The 25621-nt window shown below is 39.2% G+C and overlaps 1 protein-coding gene across 6 annotated transcripts in view; it reads right to left on the reverse strand.

Annotated features, from left to right (window-relative positions):
* Positions 1-25621, reverse strand: part of ANKRD12 (ankyrin repeat domain 12) — a 99989-nt gene that overhangs the window by 45205 nt on the left and 29163 nt on the right. For 5 of the 6 annotated variants that reach the window (XR_009552153.1, XR_009552154.1, XM_060200676.1 and 2 more), the window contains exons 3-8: positions 21601-21748; positions 16824-16892; positions 12055-12204; positions 10557-10757; positions 8089-8231; positions 1262-1409 (exon numbers count right to left, since the gene is read on the reverse strand). Coding sequence is in view for 4 of the 6 variants with exons in the window: in XM_060200676.1 (XP_060056659.1) it covers positions 1262-1409; positions 8089-8231; positions 10557-10757; positions 12055-12204; positions 16824-16892; positions 21601-21748 (859 nt within the window). In the remaining 2 variants the exon portion in view is untranslated. The remainder of the gene's footprint in view (positions 1-1261; positions 1410-8088; positions 8232-10556; positions 10758-12054; positions 12205-16823; positions 16893-21600; positions 21749-25621) is intronic. The other variant, XM_060200677.1, reaches the window with a different exon arrangement.

Consider the following 25621-nt stretch of genomic DNA (forward strand, 5'->3'; position numbering starts at 1 on the left):
GGGGATTCTTTGAAGATCTTTGTGAGAATGAACCAGTTATGAGATTATATTCTTTCCCACTGACTCTTGCCTAGGACTTGGTACACCTGTCTGATCTGTAGACAGTAGATTCTCTTCAATACAGGGGAATCTTTTCTTCTGCTTCTGCTCTTTAAATTCGCTTATGTTTTTTTAAACTCTAAAAAAAAAAAAAGTGCTCTAAAATGTTCCCTTGGAGCATTCCTTTTTTTTATTGTTCTTTTTTAGTTTTTTTAAAAATTTTTATTTATGCCCTTTTGTTGCCCTTGTTGTTTTATTGTTGTAGTTATTACCGTTGTAGTTACTGATATTGTTGTTGTTTGATAGGACAGAAAGAAATGGAAAGAGGAGGGGAAGACAGAGAGGGGGAGAGAAAGACAGACACCTGCAGACCTGCTTCACCGCCTGTGAAGCGACTCCCCTGCAGGTGGAGAGTCGGGGGCTCGAACCGGGATCCTTAGGCTGGTCCTTGAGCCTTGCGCCACCTGCACTTAACCCGCTGCGCTGCCACCTGACTCCCGGAGCATTTCTTTTTAAAGATGTGCCTGTAAAGTGTTCTTCTAGTGCCCGTTGAGTGCACACTACGAGCAAGCACATGGGTCCAAAGCCCTGGTTCCCACCTGCAGTGGGGATGAAGCAGAGCAGTGGGTGTCTCTCTGTCTCCCTCTCCTCTCTCAATTTCTCTCTGTCTCATCATATAAAAAGAAAGGGAGAAAGGTGGCCACTGGGAGATAGATTCATTGTGTAGGAACTGAACCCTTAGGCGACAACCCTGGTGGCAATACCAACAACAGTAACAACACTATAAATAAATACCAAAGATGTTCCTCCATCTTTGAAGAGTGACCAGAGTTCAGCCACCTCAACAACAAAAGTGAAAATGAAAAGATGACTCATTAGTGACAGGAATAGACATAAGCATTTAGTTAGCAGTACTCTAACAACAACAACAAAAAAACGAAGTCAAAATAGCAATACTAGTAGCTATTAGCGGGGAGAGGTCCTGCGGTAAGCTTCAATGTACCAATTAGTTGGTGGTGGAAAAAAAAAAATCACAGAGATAAAACAATGACATTATGACACCAGGGGACATGATGTAAAACCTAGGATGCTGAATTCACCATCCCACAGAACGAGAATCGTACTAAGATACTGAAATGCTTTATGTACTACAGAATAGTAGAATATTCTTCTAAAACATCATGTAAAACCAGTAGCTGAGTTTAGATTTTCAGAAACAAACCTGTGTAACTGTCGTCATCATCAGATAGAGGCACCTCTCTTTTTAGCAGCAATTCCAACTCTTCTGTTTCTGCTACATCCACTGGACGTTCGCCATGTTTGTTAGCTTGAAATGGATTTCCACCATGACGAAGTAACAGCTTCACGATCTGTAACATTAAAACAACAGGAAGATTCACAGATGGCATTGAGCAGCAATTCTATTGATTGTGCTCAATATCCTTCATTCCTCAACGTCTAGACTAAGCTTTGATTATTCAAGTCCGATTTTCATTGTGACATCTGCCCTCCATCTAATCGTCTTTAACTACAAAAAAAAGTTGCTACTTAGGGAGGGAGTTGGGTGGTAGCGCAGCGGCTTAAGCGCAGGTGGCACAAAGCGCAAGGACCGGCGTAAGGATCCTGGTTCAAGCCCCCAGCTCCCCGCCTGCCAGGGGAGTCACTTCACAAGCGGTGAAGCAGGTCTGCAGGTGTCTATCTTTCTCTCCTCCCCCGTCTTGCCCTCCTCTCTTCATTTCTCTCTGTTCTATCCAACAATGATGACAACAATAATAACTACAACAATAAAAAAACAAGGGCAAAAAAAGGGAATAAATAAATATTAAAAAAAGATCCTACTTAATACTTAAGATCATCAATTCTTATGCCAAATCCCATTATTTTCTTCTTAACAGATTAAAAAAAATGCCAAGCATCTCCTTCTGTTTAAGTTAATGTTAGTATCAATTACGTTAATGTTATTCTTTCCGCCATATAGAGGAATTTAAGCTGCTAAGTGACACTAGTTTGCATAAAGCTAGTACATTTTCAGTTTCAACACTCATCACTGGCATGGGCCTATTACAATGTCCTATATCTGATCTTGTAATCCACTTTGAAATGTTCCTTAAAGTCTTCTCTCTCCCCAATAAATTATATAAGTTTTGAGCTCCACAAAACCAGATTAGTCATCATTCTATTTGAACTGTATTTTGTGTCTTATCCTCTTGCCTTCTCTACTGTAAAACTCATTCTGATTGGTTTCTTTCTTTCTTTTTTTTCCCTAATATTTATTTTATTTATTTATTCCCTTTTGTTGCCCTTGTTGTTTTATTGTTGTAGTTATTATTGTTGTTGTCATTGTTGGATAGGACAGAGAGAAATGGAGAGAGGAGGGGGAAGACAGAGGGGGGAGAGAAAGACAGACACCTGCAGGCCTGCTTCACCATCTGTGAAGCGACTCCCCTGCAGGTGGGGAGCCAGGGGCTAGAACTGGGATCCTTACTCTGGTCTGGTCCTTGCGCTTCGCACCATGTGTGCTTAACTTGGTGCACTACTGCCAGACTCCCATGTATTCCTTACTTTCAACTATTCTTACAGTATGTCGCTCTAGAATATATGCTTATTTTTTCAGGAAATAAATTTCACTCAGATGGTAGTGTTGGATTATGAAGTAGATATGCATGTCAAAAAGAACGAGCAACTTCTCATTTTCATTCTTATATTAACTGTCATTATAAAACAAATACTAACAGAACTTCTTGGTGTCATCAATTCCTCAACTTTATTTTTGGAGCTCTCTGTTAGAATAGCTTTGGTTTCAGTTTTCTCAATAAGGAGTTGTCAAATTTTGCCTCCGGGCAAAATCTAAGAATAGTTTTAATATTCTTTAAAAATATTTTCTAAAGCATTTCCCCCTTTTGTTACCCTTGTTGTAGTTATTGTTATTGGTGTCACTGTTGTTGGATAGGACAGAGAAACAGAGAGAGGAGGGGAAGACAGAGAGGGAGAGAGAAAGACAGACACCTGCAGACCTGCTTCACCGCCTGTGAAGCGACTCCCCTGCAGGTGGGGAGCCCGGGCTCAAACCTGGATCCTTACGCTGATCCTTGCCTTTGCGCCGGCGTGCTTAACCCGCTGCGCTACTGCCCGACTCCCTAAAATGTTTTTAAAAGGATTGTTAAAGAAGTACAGAAAAGACAGGGAGAAAGAACTGGGGTATGGGAACAGCACGTGACCTAAAAAGGGTCAATTATTTACTATTTGGCACTTTGCAGAAAAGATTTGCCTAATTGTGTTCTAGGTCAGTACATACTTATTTTTCTAATTTCAATGTCTCAATTTATTAGGTTCTGGTTTTTACGATTATTTGTCCTATAGGTCTACATTTTCTAAAATAATCCCTTTACGGCAATTTAAATGATTTGAAAAGGCAACTGAAAAACTAGTCACTATTAATAATTCTGAAGCAAACATCTCTAAAAGGTGAAATATTAATTTTTAGGTCTTTTCTGTATGCCAGAGCCCTCGAGTAAACAAACAACAAGAACACACAGCATTTTGATTCTGCTGAATGCTTTCTAACTCCCATCAGGAAATAATCTTGTTTCCTAATGTGCTTAATAGCTTGTATGGCTGTGAACTTCCCTCTCAGTACTGCCTTAATTATGTCTCAAGTATTTTGATAACTTGTGTCTTCATTTTCATTGGTCTCTTGAAACATTTTAATTTCTTCCTTAATTTTCTCTTTTTCTCTAAGTTGTTAAGTAGTATACCGCAGAGGTTTCCTATCTTAGGACTTTAACTAATTTTGTTTGTTGTTAAAAATTTAATTCCGGGAGTCGGGCTATAGCGCAGCGGGTTAAGTGCAGGTGGCACAAAGCACAAGGACCAGTGGAAGGATCCCGGTTCGAGCCCTGACTCCCCACCTGCAGGGGAGTCGCTTCACAGGCGGTGAAGCAGGTCTGCAGGTGTCTATCTTTCTCTCCCCTTCTCTGTCTTCCCCTCCTCTCTCCATTTCTCTGTCCTATCCAACAACGACAACAACAATAATAACTACAACAATAAAAACAACAAGGGCAACAAAAGGGAATAAATAAATAGAATAATAAAAAAAAATTTAATTCCACTGTGGTCTGAGAAGATGCTTGGGATGATTTCAATGCTCTTGAACTTGTTGACACTGTCTTTGTGGCCTAACATGTGGCTTAACCTTGAGAATGACCCATGTGGACTTGAATAGAATGTGTATTCCAATTTCTTGGGGTGAATGGCTCTGAAAATGTCCAACAGTTCTAGTTTATCTATTTCTTCATTTAATCCCCTTGTTGCTCTATTAATTCTTTTCCCAGGCTAGGAAATATTCACCACATATTTTATTACATGCCCATAATGAGTTTAGGACAGTTTATACAAAGATGTTATAAAAATATAAAACTACAGGGAGTCGGGCGGTAGTGCAGCAGGTTAAGTGCATGTGGTGCAAAGCACAAGGACTGGCATAAGGATCCCAGTTCAAGCCCCTGGCTTCCCACCTGCAGGGGAGTCCCTGCACTGATGGTGAAGCAGGTCTGCAGGTGTCTGTCTTTCTCTCCTCCTCTGTCTTCCCCTCCTCTCTCCATTTCTCTCTGTCCTACCCAACGATGACAACATCAATAACAACAAGAATAACTACAACAGTACCACAGTAAAACAAGGGCAACAAAAGGAAATGAATAAACACATATTTAAAAAAAAATATATATATAATACCCTAAATAATACCTTACAGGTTTCCATATGATATAAATAAGTATTCATTCTAAAAAAGACTTTAAGGTAACCTGAAGTTGTATAAAACAAAGCAGGTGTAATGATGAACCAGGCTGGGGAGAGTATTTTGCAGACAGATGCTTATCATGGGGAGATGAGAAGTTATCCCCACATGTCAACAACTGTACTATAAACCAGTAACTCCCCCAATGAAAAAAGCCTGCAAGTATAGGGAGCTGGGCTGTAGTGCAGCGGGTTAAGTGCACATGGCGCAAAGTCAAAGGGCCAGCGTAAGGATCCTGGTTCCAGCCTCCAGCTCTCCACCTGCAGGGGAGTCACTTCACAAGTGGTGAAGCAGGTCTGCAGGTGTCTTTCTCTCCTCTCTGTCTTCCCCTCCTCTCTCCATTTCTTTCTGCCCTACCCAACAACAACAGTTATGACAATAACAATAACAACTACAACAAGCCCAACAACAAGGGCAACAAAATGGGAAAAATGGTCTCTAGGAGCAGTGAATTCATATTAAGTGAAATAAGTCAGAAAGAGAAGGATGAATATGGGATGATCTTCCTCACAGGCAGAAGTTGAAAAACAAGATCAGAAGAGAAAACACACAGCAGAACCTGGACTGAAGTTGGTGTATTGCATCAAAGAAAAAAACTCTGGGGTGGGTGGGGGGAGGGTTCAGGTCCTGGAACATGATGGTAGAGGACCTAGAGGGGGCTGTATTGTTATGTAGAAGACTGAGAAATGTTATGCCTGTGCAAACTACTGTATCCACTGTAGAATGTAACACATGAATCTCCAATAAAGGAGGGGGAAAGAGTGGTGAAATGACACATAAACAAGGCCCAAGCTATAAAAAAATTGAGTACCATGAAGCACTATACACATCAAATGACAGACCAAACATTAGTAAGGACCTACTATTAATCCTCCTTTACTCTAATTAGCTAATGAATCAGTTCGAAAGATGTATTTTTATGAGAGTATGAGATGAGAGCACTGCTCAGCTCTGGTGCCCCCCGCCGAGACCCTTCAGTGCATACTCGGGGCTCTCCCACAGAAGTGTACTCCTGTCTACTCTACATGATGCAGACTAGTCTACAGGACTCCTGTGTGTTTGCTTCTCCCATCTTAGAAATGATTTATGGACAGCTGGAAGCTGTCATGAACATTACTAAGGGAAAATCAATTTTTGATAGAGACCCCTAACATACAGCAGAGATATCCACACACTAGAGCTTGTGGCTCTCATTTCCCTCCTTCTCCTTAGACACAAGCAAAAGAGCAAGAAAATAACTCTCAATAGCACTGAATTGTGACTCCTACTACCCAAGGCACGCTGGTAGGAGGAAAAATAAAGGTCTCTTGAAAATAGCATGCCAATCTTCCTCTGGAAATAGCATTTGAGTCTCTGGAAGGATATAAGCTCAAAGGTCAGCTTCTGAAAAGTTTTCGCAGTTATGTGCATATTTAGAAATATGTACTCATAGAAGCATGCCTTCTTAGTCACAAGGCACAGTTCTTTAAAAACTAAGTCTAGAAATCAGGAAATGATATATAATCAACTATATAGAAAAACGCTCATCTCTAATATGATCAGCAATACCTTGTAAGTGGACAAAAAGTATGGTATTTAAAATACCACAATCATAAAAAGTTTCTGATAAATCTCGTGAAAAAGCAACTGTATCCAATATACTATCAGGACTTAAGGATAACGTCCTTGGCATTCTAACAATACTCAGCCAGTCATCTCAACTACTTATCTACCCATCATTTACATGCACCCACGCAGAATGAGCACTTATGTGACCAGTGGTTGCAAGCATCAGAACAGAAAATACAAAAAGCCCAACTGCAAGATACACATCAAGTAGTACAGGGAACAGACAAGCACGTCAATGAAAAAAATGATGTATTGAGTTTATTATGTGGATATTTACAAATGGTATAGAACAGGTTGGTTAACGGGAAGCTACAGCCAGTTCAAGAAACTTAACATTTTTCTTCAAGATTAGAACTTGAGAATCATAAAAGAAAAACCTTACAGAAAAACATAAATGAGAAGATTTGAGTTTTTAGTTTCTAGAATATTTGAGTATCTTTAAAAATAGTAACATATAGGTAATTTCATTATTATTTTAGCCTTGATATTTCTGTAACATTTACTAGTGGGATCAGGCGGTGGCATATGGGTTAAACACACATAGCAGACTTCAAAGTGTGTGGTATCATTGCCTATTTCCCTTAAAATATCTTCTTTAGATATACTGCTGACTACATAATTTTTGTTGTCTCCATCTTCTACACTCCTTAACAACCCTGGGTCCATGCTCCCAGAGGGTTAAAGACTAGGAAAGCTATTGGGGGGGGGGGGGATGGGTTATGGAGTTCCGGTGGCAGAAACTGTGTGGAATTGTATCCCTCTTATCCTGTGGTCTTGTCAGTGTTTCCAGTTTATAAATAAAAACAACAACAACAACAATTTTTTTTATTGTTGTTGTCGCTGGGGCTTTATCGCTCTAGGCTGACTTTTTCAGATAAAGACAAAACATAGGGAGAGAAAGAGGGAAAGAAATTGTAGAACTAAGGGCAACAAAAGGGAATAAATAAAATAAATTAAAAAAAAAAGAAAAAAGAAATCGTAGAGCTGAAGTTTCTCCCCAGTGTCCTGGGGGCTGGGTTTGGATGAGGAATACAACAAATCTGGTATCTTCCTAAGTGAACTAGCTTGTTGGTCCTAGACAGATATCATTTTCTACATAATTATGAGAAAACTGAGGTTCAAAGGAGAGAATTAAAAGATCATAAAGTCTGCAACCGGGCCAGACAGTAACTATATACATTTCTGTGTTTGCTCTAAAGTCATTTAAACAAAACTAAACAAAGCAAGCTGGGAAGCTACTCGGCTCTGGACATTTGTGGTACTGGACTAGAACATGGGATCTCTCACTTGTAAATCCTGTCTACTATTACTATTGCTTCACTATCTACCTAGTTTTATTTTTGTTAGCTAAAGTAAAATACCTTTGAAAGCATTAAGTAGCCTGAGCGGGGGGGGGGGGGGGGGGGGAAACCAGCCTAAGACTGAAAAGTTTCCTTGTCAATAAAATCTGCTTCGGTCATTATCATTACATCTAGCTAGCTTACAGATGAATATCTTGAAATAAAAATTTTATCGGTCTAATATTACATTGTATAGGTTTTATGAAAGTTACTGCTGAATCTGATTCTGATGGGAGCCAGCGGTTAGAAGACTGATGAATTACATTTCGGGAACGCTACCGTGCGCCTTGTGCCGATAATGCTTACATCTCTGTGCCCACTGCTAGCAGAATCGTGAAGCGGGGTGTCGTCGTCTAATCCTTGCGTGTTAACATCTGCTCCGGCTGCTATAAGAATCTTAGCAACATCGTAACAGCCAACATTGCAGGCCTCATGCAGTGGTGTCCAACCTAAAGTTAGAGTATTAACTTAACATATGGTTCAACGATACTGATTTAATATATATGCCTTTATATACATAACTATATGACATACCAATTCTAAATGCCCACAAAACAGAAGGGGAAAAAAAAAAAACCCGTGATGAAATTACTGAAAATAAATAGCTAAGACGGTAATCAATTTTTACATAAAGTTCATTCATAATTCGGGATATAGTATTTGACAAAAAAAATAATAAACATTTAAATTTATTCAGTAAAAATAACTGCTACAATTTATAATAATCATCTAAATTGCAGAAAAGAGATAATCTATTTAAAAATATTTTATTTATTTTTAGTTAGAAATACATAGGGAGAGAGAGAGAGACAGACAGACAGACATCAAAATACTGCTCAGCTCTGGTTTACGGTGGTGCCGGGGACTGAACCTGGGATTACAGAGCCTCAGGCATGAAAGATTTTTTGCACAGTCATTATGCTATCTCCCCAGCCCAAGATAATTTATTAATGTTTGCTAAACTCCATGTTTTAAGAGTTGGCTGACATACTTGATTAACATGGGTTGATATACTGGATTCTAGACTTAAGATTTACTTTAACTGAAATAAACCTATCATTTAATAGTTACTTTTCTAATTTAAGAAGGCACAAATAGTGGACTGGAAGGTGGTACAGTGGATAAAATGCTGGATTCTCAAGCATGAGGTCCCAAGTGCTTGATCCCTGGCATTGCATATGCTACAGTGATATCCTGCTCTCTCTTCCTTGCTCTCTCATAAATAAATAAATCTTCCTTCTTAAATAAAAAACTGAAAAATTCATAAATGAACTGCTATTACATAAATATTGAAACATTAGTGTAACAACACTAATGAAAATGTAAGCATACAGTGAAAATATTTATCTGATAAAGAATAAAATCTACATTAAACAAACTTTTTAAAAAAATATTTATTTGATTTATTTATTCCCTTTTGTTGCCCTTGTTGTTAAACAAACTGTTCTTATATATTACTACTATTCAGCCATAAGAAAAATGTGGAAGGGAGTCGGGCGGTAGCACAGTGGGTTAAGTGCACATGGCGCAAAGCTCAAGGATCAATGTAAGGATCCCGGTTAGAGCCCTCGGCTCCCCCACCTGCAAAGGAGTCGCTTCACAGGTGGTGAAGCAGGTCTGTAGGTGTCTGTCTTTCTCTCCCCCTCTCTGTCTTCCCCTCCTCTCTCTATTTCTCTCTGTCCTATCCAACAATGATGCATCATCAACAACAATAACTACAACAATAAAACAAAAAGGGAATATTTTTTTTAATGTGGAAACATACCCTTTATGATAGCAATCCAATAAATCAACATTACCTCAATACAGTGATAATGACATTGAGAAAAAAAACAAAGAAAAATGGGCAGAAGTCTGGATCTGGCAAGCCAGTCTACATACATTCTTACAGCATAAACATTCTATTTGCTGCCACTGCTAGTTAAGGAAATTACAATTTTTCATTTGTCAAATTGTTCATAATTAGTAGTATACAGTTCTAGTGAAGATGTGAAGGAAAGGGCTTTTTAAATATACTTTCATGTTATAAAATGGTATTCCAGTAATGATACTTAAATATCCATCACAACTCTTTCAGTCTTATGATCAAGATAACAAATGTTTTTCAAACACTTATGAATTAATTGCCTCAGAAATATTATAACTCAAATTCCCTTAGACTGAAACTTAAATCTAGTGAAGACTTATTTAATATGTCAACTAAAATATAAGTTTAGTATTTCATTTGTTGGTCAGCACTGCGGCTTCACCACTCCTGGCTAGCTTTTTCAGATAGGAAACAGAGAAAGACATAACCACTAGAGCTTCCTCTCAGTGCTCGGGGGCCAACACGAGCCTGTGTCATGCCCATCACAAAGCAAGCACATTATCCAAGTGATCTATCTATCTATCTTGCCAGGCCCAAGTTTAATCTTTTAAATTTTTAGTAAGTGTTGACAGGGAATTGTAGCAGAGGTCAGCTTTTACGTATACATGCCAAAACAGTTTTGTGAGAAAATATACTTTTACAGTTCTTTCATTTCAGCAAGAATAACATATGAATATCAAATTATAGCCAGCAAATTTAGAAGATACTTTTTTTCAAATTCTGTACTAGGAGATTAAGTAAAAAAACAAAAATTTGAGTATGTCCAAAATAGCTGAGAGGCCTCCCCTGCCCAATTTACAGTCATATACCCTTAGAAAGAGGGAGAGACATGAACGGACCACTCTACTCTGGGAGATACATTTGACAGTAGAGTTCCTGGATGTAAGTCTTTAGTAACCAGCCTCACCTGCAAAGTCCTTTACATTCACATTTGCCCCTAGACTGATCAGCTCTTGGACTTGTTTCACATCTCCTCGAATAGCTGCCATGTGTAGCGGAGTCTCGCCACGTTCATTTCTTTTGTTGACCTTATCTTTTTGTCGAGTTGAGGAACTGGGAGTCTTCTTTTGGGCTGGTGTTGTCTGTGAGGGATGATTAGGTGTGGAATCTATAAGAGAGAAGATATGTTAAACGTTTTAGGCTAAATATTTTGTATACTCATTTAAAAGTGTTTAGAGGAAATACATTAATTTCCCAGAACAGAGGGATATCTTCTCATCCCTACAATCTAAGACTTGATCTGGATGAGAGTTAATTTGGTCCAAATACATGGAACAGATCTTCCTTAAAGGATTACTTTATGGCAGGGTGCTCTAGTAAACTGAACAGAAAAGTGTAAACCCAGAAGCTTCATAGGAACTGTAATACAAATTCACCAGTGAGGTAAAAGCACATAGTTCCGCAATAGAGTTCTTAAATTGTCTGACTCAATTCTAAATATACATTCTAGCTGACAAATATTTACTGAATGTCAGGGCCGGGTGGTGGCAATACATGATTGAGTGCACGTATTACAAAGCGCAAGTGCCCAGGCTCAAGTCCTCAGTTCCCACCTGCAGGGGGAAATGGTCAAGCTTTGTTGCAGGTGTGTGTCTCTCTGTCCCCCTCTATATTTCCCCTATCTTCTTGACTTCTGTATTTTAATCTAATAAGTAAAATTTTAAAAATGGGAGGAGGAAGGGGGAGCACAAAGTGAAACATGGACTGGACATAGTGTATTGCACCAAAGCAAAGGACTCTGGGGTGGGAGGGAGAAGGTGGATAGGAGAAAACTCTGGGGGCCGATTATATAATGAGATTGTGTGCATATGTCAACGATTGCACTGCAAAGCATTAACCCCCTCAACAAAACAAAACAAAACAAAACCATCTCAAAAAAATTAACTGTCCAAGGGCCGGGCAGTAGTGCAGTGGGTTAAAGTGCACATGGTGCAAAGTTTAAGGACCAGCATAAGGATCCTGGTTTGAGCCCCCGGCTCCCCACCTGCAGGGGAGTCACTTCACAAGTGGTGAAGCAGGTCTGCAGGTGTCTATTATTCTCTGCCCCCTCTGTCTTCCCGTCTTCTCTTGATTTCTCTCTTTCCTATCCAACAACAACAGCAGCAATAATAACAACAATGGTAAGCAACAAAAGGGAAAAAAAATAGTCTCCAGGAGCAGTGGATTTGTAGTACAGGCACCGAGCCCCAGCAATAACCCTGGAGGAAAAAACAAATGTCTATAAAGTACAAAGATTCTCCTTTTGTACAGCTTCTTATCTAGTGAAGAATATAGACAATAAATAACAGAAATTTTGATTGACTCTAGAAAGGATAAATTTTATAGCAGTTAAAATTAATTGTTAAGTTAAGGTTAGAATCACCTAGGGAAAACTAAGAATACACATGCACTCAAGTAAGTGTCACCTGGACTGTTATCTCTCGCAGTCATCTGCATAAGAAGTGCCATCTGTTTCCGCTCTGAGAGAGGGTAACCAAAAAGAATGCTGACTGGTGTGGACTTCTTACTTCCTCCAGCTTCCTTTTTTGTTTTCTTCTTTTCTGGTCCTTCTTTCTCTAGAATTATTAATAAATATGTAAGAACTTGAAATAAAAACACTCAAAAGCAAAGTGTATGACTTTTTGAAAGAGTTATGTTATATATGTCTATGAGAAGCATCTATGACTGGCCATAGGAGCAATATAAACTTTTATTGTATTATCTAAACAATATTCTCTTCCTGCATGTTTTGGAAAAACCTTCAACTCTTCAGAAAAATTGGAAATTTAGCCATGTAAAATTTATATTTAAATATATTTATTCTATTAAAATTTACCCTCAGCAACATTTCAAATACTTCTTAGCATCACATCTTTGAACTTATTTCATTCACTATAATTTTATTTTTCTCAGCTGCTGCTAAGCCTTTGTAACAATGGGTAGTGTCTTTCTCTTTCTCTCTCTTTTTTTACCAGAGCATTGCTCAGCTCTGGCTTACAGAGGTGCATGGGATTGAAGCCGGGACTTTGGAGTTTTAGGCATGACAGTCTTTTTCCGTAACGACTATGCTATCTCCCCAGCCCTGTTAACAATGTTCCTTCAACTGATGTTCCTAATTTCAATAATAACTTGTACAATTTTCTAAAAGGAACTAGGTATTTAAGACAAGTCTCATCACACAAGTTAGTGAAGAAAAAAACAAATACCAAATCACTTTAGTCTAGCCATGGGACAGTTGCAAATGGAAGTCAAAAGCAAAGATGGTAAGAACTTAAACTAAGAAATGTGCAGCACAGCAGTTAGCTAATTGTGATACACTAGCTAGGATGCTAGACAAGCATTTCAACACTGTTGCTCCAATATTACTCAAAATTCATCAGCTCCCAAAATGTTCACTTTCAAAACAAGAAAAGACAGAAGTTCCAGATTGAAGAGAGCTCTCATTAATCATTCTAGCATTTATTTGCCTACTTCTCACTTCATTATCACTAAAAACCTACTCAGTATATGTCTAGGTTCAGCACAGTATTTAACCTAACTTACCCCTTAACTTACTATCCAGGGATAAAGGATCTTTTGCAGAAATTTATTTCCTTCTGAAATAAGTATTTCCTCCTAATAATATCTCTTTTGATGCTTTGCTTCTATGGCATTCTATGAGGAGTCATACTATATATAGCTTTAATGTTTTTTCATCTGAATGAGAAATCTAAATATGAATGCATTTATTTCTAAATTAAAATATTTAGTAGCATGAAAAATCACAGAAAGTATAAACGATGTTTTTGAAAAAATCAAGTAAAATGTAGTAAGTGGAGAAAGCAACATAAAGAAAAAAATATTATCTATCTTTCATATTTCCTGGGAGCCAGGAGCTGGCTCACCCAGTAGAGTTTGTGCTCCCATGTGTTAAGAATCTAGGTTTGAGTCCCCGGCTTTCACGTGGCAGTACGTGCGGGGGGAAGCTTCCTGAACGTGAAGCAGTACTGCAGTGTCTCTCTCCTCTCTCTCACCCTCTGTCCGAAAGAACAGCAACAAAACCGCTGCTAGTGGAGGTGTGCAGGCAACAAGATCCAGCAATTACACTAGCGGGGATATATTTTTTAAATACTGGGAGAAATGTTTTTTCTTATTTGCAAAACAACCGAATTTTTACTTTGTTTGCTATTCTAATATAATACTTCCCCCCATTTTTATTACTTTATGTATTTCTGTATTGATAGACAGCCAAAAATTACGAAGGGGGAGACAGAGAGAGACAGACACCTGCAACCCAGCTTCACCTCTTGCAAAGCTAGCCCCCTGCAGGTGGGGGCCTGAGGCTTGAACCCAGGTCCTTACAGACTGTAATGTGAACACAAAACCAGGTGTGCCACCACCTGGCCCCTTAATACAAAGTTTTAAAAAAGATTATGCTGTGAAGTGATAGGCTCAGTTTACAGAAAAAAAGGTGAGATACTAATAAATTAATTTGAATTCCATGCTGCCAGATGATTAAAGATATATTTATTACATTTTGGAAAATAATCATCAAACTGAATATGCTTCAAATAATCAAGTAAAACTTTAAATTAGATACTAATATTCATCTAATTCTAATTTTCCTTTGAGTACCTCTGTCATTTGTCTGAATTTATGCTTTACTTGAAATAGAAACAGTTATCATCTGCTACCATCTTAAGAGTTTTCTTTCTCTTTTTTTTAAAAAAATATTTATTTAGTCTCTTGTGTTGCCCTTTGTTGTTTTATTGTTGTAGTTACTGATGTCATTGTTGTTGGATAGGACAGAGAGAAATGGAGAGAGAAGGGGAAGACAAAGAGGGGGAGAGAAAGACCTGCTTCATCGCCTGTAAAGTGACTTCCCTGCAGGTGGGGAGCCGGGGGCTTGAACCGGGATCCTTATGCTGGTCCCTGTGCTTTGCACCACCTGCATTTAACCCGATGTGCTACCATCCGACTTCCCCATCTTAGAGTTTTATCATCTTAGAGAGAATTATGCATCATTATTCAAGTTTATTAAATGGTAGAGCAACATGTCTGAAGGAATGCTTCTTCAAGTCTAAAGCACTCACAATACATGACAATGTGAAATTTAGTTCATGAGGAATTTGTGTCTGTCACAGGTGAAAAATTATCATACAGTACAAATTGGAAAAAAGCTTATTTTTTCTCAAATGTCATGCATTTATTTGTCCAAATGGTGACTCAGGATTTAGTTAAATACAGGACTAATGACATGTGTGCTCATTTAGCTTAGTTTACTGTGATCTGAAATCCCACTCTAGATTTTTAAAAGAAATATTCAAATGACTCACAACTAAAGACAGAGGTAGAATCTTCAGTCACCTAATATTATTTCAAGATTCAGAGGATCTTGAAAACAAACGCTTTCTTTTCTTTTTAAAAAATATTTATTTATTACTAGATAGAGACAAAGAGAAATTGAGAGGGGAGGGAAAGATAGGGAGAGAGACAGAGAGACACCTGCAGACCTGCTTCACCACTTGTGAAGCTTTTCCCCTGCAGATGGGGACTAGGGGCTTGAACCCAGGTCCTTGTGCACTGTAATATGTGTGCTTAACCAGCTGCGCCACCGCCTGGCCCCCAAACGCTTTCTTTTCAACTCATGTCAGAATAAACGGAAAGCTCAACACTGTCACACCCTAACTAAATGTAGAGTTTACCTAGGAAAACAGAAATGCCTTTCTTGATAATTAAGTTCATAAACCTATCAATGTCTCAAAAACTAAAGAATATATTTTCCCATAAAGCAGACATTACATAAAGAGTAATGGGACTACAATTCAAATACAAAGGAGCAAAATAAAATCAACTACATTTGGAATATGTACACTTGATTCTGAAAGTTAACACAGCTCTATGGTTTTAAAATAGCTATGTGATTCTCTAACAACAGGGCTATAGTTGTTATCTGGTCTTGATGTCCAGATATCACATTTAAATGACAAGATGGATTCAACATAGACAGCTTTTAGAGGTCAACCACAGTACTTACTATTTTTAAGAAGTGTACCTTAATCCATAATAACTGTGGCTCTTTTAAGTTTAATGCTGATTGTAATGCTGGCTGCAAATATGTCTCTCATCCTTAATTTTTGATAACCAAATACTACTGACTTATCAGCACAAAAGTAGCTTTCAGAGTAATTTTAATAAATATTTGTTATTCACTGTCCCTACCCAACCCCCAAAATATATAAAAGTGTATTGGAAAAAGATGTTAATTTTATAGTTAGATGTTATGTGCTGATAACTGGACATTGAGATATCCACAGATCAAACAGTAACTATATTTAAGAAGTCCTGAGGAGCTGGAGAGACGGCGTAATTGCTATGCAAAGACTTCTGTGTGTGAGGCACCAAAGGTCCCAGGTTCTATCCTCCATGTCACTACAGGCTAGAGCTGAGCGGTACTCTGATAAAATACAACAATAATAATAATATAAATACCTTGACATAAGAATGGCAGACTAATAAAAAAGAATCAAAAGGCTTAGTTTTCACATATAGAGAATATATTTGTTCTTTACTTTGAAACAATAGTGTGCGTATATATATTCTCCCTTGTTTTTGTGTGAAATAATTATGAAGCATAAAAGTTGGCCTCACAGATAGGATTAGACAGGTCCCAAGAGTTAATGGTAACACCAGTTCTCTAAATAACCTGACTTTTTTCAATCCACTTTAAGATTCAAGGTGGGCGGCAAAGTCATTAAGACTTCAACCAAAACAATTTTCAAGTGTGTGCATGGTTGACCCTGTGCGGCTAATGAGCACACTGACAATGCCTATCTAAATCCTGTGCCGTGAACCTTGGGAAGGGCACATAGCAACTTTTGTCCCAACAGCTCAGGAATGTCAGGTACATTCCTGCATGGGCTGCTGTGCTGCACAACTGCAGGGTTGACGTTCACCGTGTTTCCTATGCACAGTGCCCTCACTTTGTGCTGGGTAACAGCTGAGTGGCAGCAAACAGAAGTTCTGCTTATACTGTGATGGATACATGGTGTGTATCAAACAAAATCAGAAAATCTGCAGTCGCTTAATGCAGTTCACTTATTCAACCAAGGACAGCTGTATGCCAGTTTGAAGAGAAGTTATTTAAAGTACAATAGTTAATTGTAAATGTGACAGAAGTCACTGGCCAAGCAGGAACAGCTGATAATCTAATTACCTGAGTATGTCCTGTAAGAAGATATAAGTCTCTCCCCCCAATTTTCACTTGTATGTCCTGGATCTGAATCTACAGAATGAGAAGAGACAGGAGGAAAGAAAAAAAAAAAAGCACACGGAGGGAAATGCAGAATTCAACAAACCAACATTTTCTTAAAAGACTACTAATAGGACATGAGTTATCGTTTTTTCCCCCATAAGATTAGCTTTAAGGTAAAGCCCAAAATACTTAAAACACAGATCTGACCAATACCCAAGACTTCAGTTTCTATATATGGAGTACAAATTTTGAAAAAGTGGATCATGTGGTTTGTAATAGCAGATATTACTGATGCTGTTTACCAAAACACAGAACATTTCCTTTGAGGATTTAAGTTTTCCAATGGGTGAAAAATGATGAAAGAGGCAATATTCTTATTATTGATGTTCTGTTTAGAATTTGTCTTCGGAAAATTTGAAAAACAGATCTGAACCATCATTTTTGTTTTATGTGTCCAAACCACCAGAAAACAGTAAAATGCTTTTGAACTGAAGATCTACAGAACTTTCTATAAACTACACACATTGAATGTGGTATGAATTATTATACTGATCACTACTGAAGACCTCATAGAAAGGAAGCATATTAAATCAAAACAATATTTTCCAGTTAAGGTAAGAGCATAAAATTCTGTCTAATTTATGACAGAGAAATAAAAATGTGGAGAACTGCCTTTGGTGACATGGTTAGAATATTTTTACTTCCAGACAGGATAAGCAACTTTTAAATTTATTGCTATTATTTTACTGTTAATAGGTTTCCACTCCAGGAAGAGATTTTCACATAGAAAGAGACAGAGAGAAAGAGGGAAGAGGGAGAAAACACTACAAAGCTTCATCCAATACAGTGGGACTGGGCTTGAAGCTAGATTGCAGGAAAAGCAGGTACACTACACAGCTGAGCTATTTTGCTGGCCCAGAATAAGTCCATTTTATATCACAATATTACTACAATCTTTTAAAAAATATTTATTTATTCCCTTTTGTTGCCCTTGTTTTTTTATTGTTGTAGTTATTATTGTTGTTGTTATTGACGTCATTGTTGTTGCATAGGACCGAGAGAAATGGAGAGAGGAAGGGAAGACAGAGAGGGGGAGAGAAAGACAGACACCTGCAGACCTGCTTCACTGCCTGTGAAGCGACTCCCCTGCAGGTGGGGAGCCGGGGGCTCGAACCGGGATCCTTACACCGGTCCTTGTGCTTTGCGCCACCAGCGCTTAACCTGCTGTGCTAACGCCTGACTCCCATTACTCCAATCTTTACATTCTCAATTTATTGACATATACTCCTCCCCTCCCCAAGATCATTATTTTTATGCTGGTCCTCATGCTTTGTGCCACCTTCACTTTACCTGCTGCGCTACCACCTGACTCCCTTCCCAAGATCATTATTACAGACAGTATTCATGAGTTCAGCTATACAAAAGAAAAGAATTAGCACACATGAAAAATGAATTTAGAAAACAAGTATTTCCGGGAGTCGGGCGGTGGCGCAGTGGGTTAAGCACATGTGGCACGAAGCACAAGGACCGGCTTAAGGATCCCAGTTCAAGCCCTCGGCTCCCCACCTGCAGGGGAGTCGCTTCATAGGTGGTGAAGCAGGTCTGCAGGTGTCTGTCTTTCTCTCCCCTCCTCTGTCTTCCCCTCTTCTCTGCATTTCTCTCTGTTCTAACAACAACATCAGTAACAACAACAAAAACTACAACAACAATTAAAAAAAACAAGGGCAACAAAAGGAAAATAAAATAATAAAACTAAAAAAAAAAAAAACACAAGTATTCCCTAGGGCTGGGGAGATAACATACTGGTTGTGTAAAGTGACCACCATGCCTGAGGCCCCCAAGTTCCAGGTTCAACATGCAGCACCACCACCTGCATCACAAGTTTATTTTACATCTTATGTCCCTAAATGGCCACAATTCTCATGTGTGCTTTCAAGGTAAGGAAACTGAAGGGCCTTGTCCTAGCTCACCAGACTGAGCACATGCCTTATAGGGCAAGAGACCCTGACTTTCCCCCTCGTACCGCGAGGTAACACCAGGAACGGCACAGGGGGACTCCATGGGTGATGGAGTGGTGCTGGAGCTTCTCTTCTTTTCACTCTCTTTCCTGGGTAAGCAAAGAATGAAAGAAAGGGGGCTGGGTGGTGGTGCACCTGTTGAGTGCACATGTGACAACGCTCAAGGACCCGGGTTCGAACCCCCGGTCCCCACCTGCAAGGGGAAAACTTTGCGAGTGGTGAAGCAAGGCTGCAGGTGTCTCTCTGTCTCTCTCCCTCTCTGTCACCCCCTTCCCTCTAGATTTCTGGCTGTCTCTATCCAATAAATAAAATAGATAATTAAAAATTAAAATAAATAAATAAAAAGAATGAAAGATAGAGGCTGCTCAGCGATGATGTCATGCATTTGAGAAATCTTGGCACCGTTGCAGAAATTAGGCTTTATAAAGGCCACGATTTTTTAATTTTATTTTTTAATATTGATTTATTTATTCCCTTTTGTTGCCCATGTTATTTTATTGTTGTAATTACTATTGTTGTTGTCATTGTTGGATAGGGCAGAGAGAAATGGAGAGGGGAGAGGAACACAGAGAGGGGGAGAGAAAGATAGACACCTGCAGACCTGCTTCACCATCTGTGAAGCGACTCCCCTGCAGGTGGGGAGCTGAGGTTTCAAACAGGGATCCTTGAGCCAGTCCTTGTGCTTTGCGCCACCTGCGTTTAACCTGCTGTGCTACTGCCCGACTCCCTAAAGGCCACAATTTTTTTTGGCCAGAGCTAGAAGGAAGAAATAGAGAGATGTGGTCCGGGAGGTAGTGCGGTAAGAGAGAGAGAGAGAGAGAGAGAGAGAGAGAGACCTACAGCACTGCTTCACCACTCATGAAGCTTCCCCCTGTAGGTGGGGACCGGGGCTTGAACCTGGGTCCTTGTGCACAGTAATGTGTGTGCTCAACTAGGTGCAACTCAGCACCATTATAATTTAATCATTTAAAAAAATTTTTTTTTTTTTTTGCACACCATAATGATTCTGGGTCCATGCTCCCAGAGGGATAAAGAATAGGAAAGCTATCAGAGGTGGGGATGGGATACGGAGATCTGGTGTTGGGTAATTGTGTGGAGTTGTTCCCCTCTTATCCTATGGTTTTTGTCAGTTTCCTTTTTATAAATAAAAATTAAAAAAAAATTTACAGTAATTTTAAGACTTAAAAGTGCCATTAATGTTCTAAAAACAATTTGTAGTTTAAGTCAGGAGAGAAGCAGCTCTACCTGCTGAAGTATATACTAAAAATGATCTCCTAAAACTATGTGACTAGCACGAGACATTTCACAAGTACTTAAAAGTATTTGCAGATTCTAGTCAGGGTTGTTTTGATATGGATGGTTAAGATGGTTAGAAAGGTACACCTATCACTTTATCCCTGTACATTAACTTGAAACAAATACTACCTTTCTGTAAGTGGAGTCAAAACATTTCTAAGAACAGGTGATTGTTACTATTTCATGCAAGGGATAAACAATTCTGATAGATACATAACAAACATTTAAGCTTATAATAAATAGTTTTAAGCAATGATTAGTTCAGGGATAAAAGACAGCCGAGTAATTTATTAGGTAGTATTAACATAGTGCTAATCTATTCTGAATAACTAAGATTGACCAGTGTGAAATATCACTGTTTGTATTTATGGGCTTTGAGGAGAGAAACACTATGAATTGGTCTTAGTTTCAATTTTGTTTGAAAGGAATATATTTCTAATTCATAATTTTATTTGGTAAGCTAAATAGTATGTCTAGAAAACACAGTAAAATTTGCCTAATTCTACCATAATCTATGTTCCTATCACTGAATTCGCGAGTTTATATATATATATATATATTTTTAAATTACTTTATTTATTCATTCACTGGACAGAGACACAGAGAAACTGAGACGGAAGGGAGAGACTTAAATGGACAAAGTGCTACCTGCAGGACGGCCTCACCACTTTTGAAGCTTCCCCTGCAGGTCAGGACTGGGAGTTGAACTAGTTTTTTTTTTTTGTTTGTTTGTTTTAAATGAATAATGTTCAACAAGTTATTTGAATAAGAGGAGTAAAATTCCACACAGTTCCCACCTCCAGAGTTCCTCATCCCATCCCCTCCACTGGAAGCTTTCCTGTTCTTTACCCCTATTGGCCCAGGATCATTCTGCAATTGCTTCTCCAATGGACATGGGCGATGGCAGGCTGACCGAAACTCCCAGCTGGGCTTCCTGCCTGCATGATTACAGCACTCCCTGTGAACTTTTCTCTTTCTTTCAGATAGAGCTTGAAAGAGAGGGGGAGAGGGAGAAAGATACAGGAAGAGAGACACCATGGAACTACTCCACTACCTGTAGAACTTCCCTGCTGGACCGTGCTCCTTGTGGTGGTCAAGGCACGAAAGGTCCCTCCATGTGGCAAACCGCACTCTACCAAGTGAGCCTTTCCCCACTCTTCCCACAAATGAGTAAATTTTTATCACTACACAGTTTCCAAAAAATTAAATTCTAAGAGTGGTTAAGAGATTTGTAATAAGGAAAGTATGGGAAAAAACTAATTTTTTTTTCATCTCTAGAAATCATATATGAATCTCTGCCCAAAACAATAAATCTGAAATACTGATATAAAATACTTCTCTATAAACAAGAATAAGAGTTAAGATATGAGAAAAAAGTCATGAGTAAAAGCTTAAGATTTGATCATGTCAACAAAGCATGCTACCTGTGTCTGAATCTCGTTCTTCATTTCTTGATGGGCTAATGGTAAAAGGAAGTTTCCGCTTCATGGACGATTTCTCTTTCATGTCCTTGCCCACATCACTTCGATCAATTTTTGGAGTTTTGCTATAGGATGCAATCTTGTCTTTACTCTGTTAGAAAGTTAAATACAAATAAAAATTTAACAGCAATGCTAAGCAATACAGCATTCAAAATAAAATTTATCTTCAGGAACATAAAATACTACAGCATAGAAGAATTAGATAAAATTCAAACTATTTTGTAAGTCTGAAACGAAACTGATGCCAAGTAAGAACGCAAACTCGGGGGCTGGTGCTGGCTGAGCACTCACACTGTAGCGTGCAGGATCCTAGGTTTAAGCCCCTGGCTCCCACCTGCAGAGGGAAACGCTTCACAGATGATGATGCAGGACTGCAGGTGTGTCTGTCTCTTCCCTTCTCTATCTTTCCCAGCCCTCTGAATTTCTGTCTTTATCCAATAAATAAATTTATTAAAAATATATAAAATCAAAATACTGCCCTGCAGCAAGGGAGTCAGTGCCGTAAATAAAGCAAGAGGTCCGGAGTTCAAGCCCTTCTCTCCCTCCTCCTCCCTAATTAATCATTTAACTAAGCTTATACAAACTGTAGATTAACTTGTTCATGAGCAAAAATGTAAATATCTTAAACTGCAAAACCAAGTCTAATGTCTTATATAATACCATAATCAAATACAAAATGAGGGGAGTCAGGCGGTAGCGCAGTGGGGTAAGCGCACATGGTGCAAAGCACAAGGACCGGCATAAGGATCCCAGTTCGAGCCCACCTGCAGGGGGTTTGCTTCACAGGCGGTGAAGCAGGTCTGCAGGTGTCTGTCTTTCTCTCCCCCTCTGTCTTCCCCTCTTCTCTCCATTTCTCTCTGTCCTATCCAACAACGATGACAACAACAGCAATAATAACTACAACAATAAAAAACAAGGGCAACAAAAGGGAAAATAAATAATAAATATACAAAATAAAATAAAACAAAAACAAATACAAAATGAGGAAAAGCCCTTCAGATAAGTAAAGATCAAAGAGTTGCTTAGTCTAGCGAGGTGTATACAGCAGCCCTCCTGGCCAACACTATATGCTGCGGTCAACTGAAAGCTTTTCCTCTTAGATCAGGTACGAGACAGGGCTGTACACTGCCACTTACTATTCAACATAGTTTTTTTTAAATATATTTTTAAATTTATTTCCTTTTGTTACCCTTGCTGTTTCATTGTTGTAGTTATTATTGTTGTTGCTATTGATGTCGTTGTTGTTGGATAGGACAGAGAAATGGAGAGAGGAGGGGAAGACAGAGAGGGGAAGAGAAAGATAGACACCTGCAGACTTGATTCACCGCCTGTGAAGCGACTCCCCTACAGGTGGGGAGCCGGGGGCTCAAACCGGGATCCTTAATGCCGGTCCTTGTGCTTTGTGCCACGTGCGCTTAACCCGCTGCGCTACTGCCTGACTCCATCAACATAGTTTTGGAAGTATTAGCTATAGCACTTAAGACAACAGAAAGGAATAAAAGGAATATAAATCTGAAGAGAAGTAAAACTGTCACTATTCACAGATAATAGGATAATATGTACAGAAAATCCAAGAGAGTATAGCAGAAAACATCTGGAAATTGTTAAGCAATACAGCGAGGCAGCAGGTAACAAAATTTATATACAAAAAGTGGCATTCCTCTAAGCAAACACTAAGCTAGAAGTCAATCCCATTTACAAAACCAGCAAAAGCAATTAGGTATTCATGAGTAAACATAACAAGTCAGAGACTTGTACACTGAAATTAATGAGTCACTACTAAAGAAAACAGAAAAAGATACATGAAAAGGCATCTCATGCTCATAGATTGGAAAAAATAATGTCTTTAAAATAACCATCCTACTCAGAGCCAGAATCAGATTTAATACCATCCTTATCAAAGTCCCAATGAACAACTTGAAGGGAACAGGACAAAAGTCACAAATGTTTATTTAGAACCAGAAAATACCCAGAATTGTCAGGACAGTCTAGAGAGAGAAGAACAGAACATCATTCTTCCTGAACTCCCATTCTACTATAAAGTTATGAGAATAAAAACTGCCTTGCAGAGACCCATGGAATACAACTGAGCGTCAAGAAATAAGCCCCACACGTCTGGTCAGTTAGTCTTTGATGAGAAGTCCTAAAACACTAAATGGGGAAAGAAGGATCTCTTCAACAACCGGTGCTAGGAAAATTGGGTCCAAAAGTACAGAAGAATGAAAATAGGACCTTCATGTATCACCATACACAAAACAACTTCTAAATGGATGAAAGACTTTCTGAGGACCTGCAGATTCCTCAGAATGCTAGTAGTGGACTTTTCCTATGAGCTGGAAACTCCTCTCTGAAGGATTTACCCAACGAAAATAACACCTATAAGAAGAGGTCAGTGGGGGCTGGGCGGTGGCGCACATGGAGCAAAGCACAAGGACCGGTGTAAGGATCCTGGTTCGAGCCCCCGGCTCCCCACCTGCAGGGGAGTTGCTTCACGAGCAGTGAAGCAGGTCTGCAGGTGTCTTTCTCTCCCCCTCTGTCTTCCCCTCCTCTCTCCATTTCTCTCTGTCCTATCCAACAACAATGACATCAATAAAAACCACAACTATAAAACAACAAGGGCAACAAAAGGGAAAAAAATGGCCTTCAGGAGCTAGTGCAGGCACCGAACCCCAGCAATAACCCTGGAGGCAAGAAAAAAAAAAAGGAAGAAGGAGGAGGAGAAGGAGAAGGAGAAGGAGAAGAAGGAGGAGAAGGAGAAGAAGGTCTTCATAGCGGCACAATATGCAATAGTCCAAAACCAGGAAACCACATAGACAGCCAACAATGGACAGGTGGCTAAGAGAGTTATGATACACATACACACACACACACACACACACACACACACACACAATGGAATACTACTCAGTTGTTAAAAACAATGAAATAATCTCATCTGGGTCATCCTGGACAGAACTTGCAGAAATCATAGTAACCGAGATAAGCCAGAAGGAGAAGGATGAATACCAGAAGATCATCTAGAGATGGCATTTAAGATACAAGGAGAGAAAGGGAAAGCACATGGTGAACCTTGAGCTGGGTGTGGTCTATTGCAGCAAAGCAAAGGACTCTGAGTGAGGGAGAAGATGAGAGAGGAAAAGATGGTATTGGGGACCCAGTGCATGATGGTGGAGGACGACTTAAAGTGATGGCGGAAGTGGTGTGCAGACTTATTGAGAGGAGATAAGAAACTGTACTCTTGTGTCAAAAACTGTCCAGCAAGCCAGTACTTCCCTCAACAAAATGATGTGGAGGGAGGGAGGAAGGGAGGGAGGAGAGACAGAGAGAGAGAGATTGACTGACTGATTGATTAGCTTAACAGGGAAAAATAACACCTGAACAGAGTCTACATTCCCTTTTTTTTTAAAAAAAAGACCGATTTATTTTTATGAGGGCAGACCAGAGCACTGTTCACTTCTGCAGACAGCAGTACTGGAGGTTGAATCTGGGCCCCTAGGCGTGCAAGACCTGTGCTCTAATGTGCTAAGCTACTTCCCGGCCTTAAATTCATTCTTCACACATCTGTCAAATTATGAAAAGGATCATAAAAAATAGTCTGCTTTGCGCTTCAATTCTTAAAGATTACTTGAGAATGAACGTCTTGTATTACTTGTTTTCTAGCTGTAATGAACAGTCCTCAAGTTGGTTTTTCACCCATGGATACTAGAATGGAGTGTCACAGGTGTGTATTTTGCTTTTTTAAGGTTGTTAGGAAAAATACCTATTCCCAAGAATTTGCTGAAATGATTCAGGCTAGCCAATCTGAAGCCCACTTACTCTACCCTGACTCTTTCCTTGGAAACCTCTCACCCTGCCTCTTATTTCCCTGCCTGCTCCCCCATTTCTGTTCTGTCTCCGCCTGCTAACTTTGGCTTTTCTCAAGGTGATACAGTAACACCTTGAGAACACAGTGTCTTTTTAGTGT

Source organism: Erinaceus europaeus, chromosome 10 (genome assembly GCF_950295315.1).
Source record: "Erinaceus europaeus chromosome 10, mEriEur2.1, whole genome shotgun sequence".
In the NCBI taxonomy this organism is placed as follows: Eukaryota; Metazoa; Chordata; class Mammalia; order Eulipotyphla; family Erinaceidae; genus Erinaceus; species Erinaceus europaeus.